General features: G+C 34.2%; 1 protein-coding gene across 1 annotated transcript; it reads left to right on the forward strand.

The window, feature by feature from the left end:
- Positions 1-932: 932 nt before the first annotated feature.
- LOC110644241 (germin-like protein subfamily 1 member 17) lies at positions 933-2,182 on the forward strand. Its single transcript, XM_021796937.2, has 2 exons — positions 933-1,117; positions 1,292-2,182. The coding sequence occupies exons 1-2, from the start codon at positions 997-999 to the stop codon at positions 1,840-1,842; spliced, it is 672 nt and encodes a 223-aa protein (XP_021652629.1). The 5' UTR covers positions 933-996; the 3' UTR covers positions 1,843-2,182.
- Positions 2,183-2,401: the final 219 nt, after the last annotated feature.

Consider the following 2,401-nt stretch of genomic DNA (forward strand, 5'->3'; position numbering starts at 1 on the left):
CTGTACCGAGTAAACCATGCAAAAAAGTCGAACACACCATATATAGCCTGCAACTGGACCTTTTCATTGAATGAAAATTTAAGTTATGGTATTAATTGATCAAGTCAAATATGAACCATTTATGCCCAAATTAAAATATTTGGAGGCAAAAGAAAAGATCTTTCAAATTGATTTTTACCAATAAAGAAATAAATCCATGCATTATCCAGTGTAGATAACTTTCAACTGCATTGACCTTGTCCCAACTAAACAGAAAACTTGCCACCGCTGTGACCACTAAAAATAATATATTGTAACTAAAAGTTTCATTTTTAAAAAATTAATTATTTATTTTTATATCATTTTATAGATAATTAATTATTTGTGGTATCTACTATTGTTTCTTAATGTAATTAGTGATAAATATAAGAACATATTATTGGGACAAAAAAAAAATATCCCGATGTAATTTTACAAAGCATATTATTTGACTCTAAATCAATTAAAATAGATGTTCAAATTCCATCAGCAAAGTCTTTAACTGGTTGGCAACAACAAAATTTTAGTCTTTTTCTTTTAAGTACTCTTTACTCTTTCCAGAATTGTTGTTATACTAATAACTTGTAGGATACATGTTACTCTTCAATTACTCTATATTAATTAACCAAAGACGAAAACATGGAAAAGATCGAAGGAAGGACTAGTTCCAATCCAAATTGTATTGATGTAAGCATGGGAAGTCATATAGACATGAAGAAAAATGCATATAGTTGTTGTGGAATGGTTGATCCATGAAAAAAAGAAAAAAAAAAAAAAAAACCACTGGAGACTAATTAAGCAAATATTCATTAATTTACTGTACTGCGCAGATAACATGGACTAGTTCAATAACTCCAAATCCCATCTATAAATACACTTGTTTTCCATGCAAGCTTTCCCAACCCTCACTCAGCTCAAGCAGTCTTCCAGAGTAAAAAGCTAAAGACATCCAGCCTAGCTAGCCTAATTAATTACGACATGAAAGGAGCTCATTTCCTTGTGGCTTTTGTCCTGGCTTTGTCTTCCTCCTCCGCCTTTGCCTTCGACCCTAGTCCTCTTCAAGACTTTTGTGTTGCCAACAATGATCCCAAGGATGGTGGTATGATTAACTTTTTTTTCTTTCTTTCTCTTTTATTCCATACATTTTGGGTTGTGTGTTCTATTTCAGTATCACTTTTCCTTCATCTATACATGTGATGCAGTTTATTAGCTTCCATCCGTTTGGACAAGATTATTATCAGAGACTGATTCACAAACTTAATTTTCCATGCAGTGTTCGTGAATGGAAAGTTCTGCAGAGACCCGATGCTTGCAACAGCAAACGATTTCTCCTTTTCGGGTCTCAACATCCCAAGAAATACATCAAATCAAGTCGGATCAAATGTAACTCTTTTGAATGTTGACAAAATACCAGGACTCAACACTCTTGGTATATCTATAGCTCGTATTGACTTTGCGCCATACGGAGGCCTAAACCCACCACACATTCATCCTCGTGCCACTGAGATTCTAGTAGTACTGGAAGGCACCCTGTATGTGGGTTTTGTCACATCAAACCCCAATCGCCTCATTACCAAAGTTCTAAATGCGGGAGATGTTTTTGTGTTTCCAATTGGTCTCATTCACTTTCAATTCAACATTGGAAATACTAATGCAGTTGCTATTGCTGGACTGAGCAGCCAAAATCCAGGAGTCATTACAATTGCAAATGCAGTGTTTGGATCCAATCCACCAATTAACCCTGATGTTCTGGCCAAGGCATTCCAATTGGACAAGAATGTGGTGAACTATCTTGAGAAACAATTCTGGGTCAACAACCAATAGAGAGTTGTTGATAATATATATGTAGCAACTTTGCATATTGTTTTGATCAGTAAAACAAGGTTGCAACACAATAAGGAGGCGCTAATGCGCCTCTGAATGTTGATTTTGAGTCCACAATAGTACTGCAGTTTGTTTAAGCGCTTTCTTTCTCTTGTATTTATTCAGTCTCAAGAGGATTACTTCAATAATTGGCTTAATTTGATGCGCTTAGGATTAAGTGAATTCTGAGTTTGGAGAATTCGGATGAACAAAAACAGTGCTCTGTTTTCTTTATCTTCCAACACAGTCATGTAATTCACTTTCTTTTTTTTTTTAATTTTAATAGAGCGGAACGGTTATAATTGATGGGCTAATTCTTTTCCTTTCTTGTTATAATAATGAATTGCCTTTGAAAAAGTAAATAAAAAAATTCGAACTAACCTCACTCCCATCTTTCCTGTAATTTTAAGGGTTATATATGAAAACCAATCATACTCTAATTCGCTCATGTTCATTTTTACTTTTCATGTTTTGTTCTTCAAATTATTCTTTCTAATGAGCTGCAACGTAGGCAACATTA

Source organism: Hevea brasiliensis, chromosome 7 (assembly GCF_030052815.1).
Source record: "Hevea brasiliensis isolate MT/VB/25A 57/8 chromosome 7, ASM3005281v1, whole genome shotgun sequence".
NCBI lineage: Eukaryota > Viridiplantae > Streptophyta > Magnoliopsida > Malpighiales > Euphorbiaceae > Hevea > Hevea brasiliensis.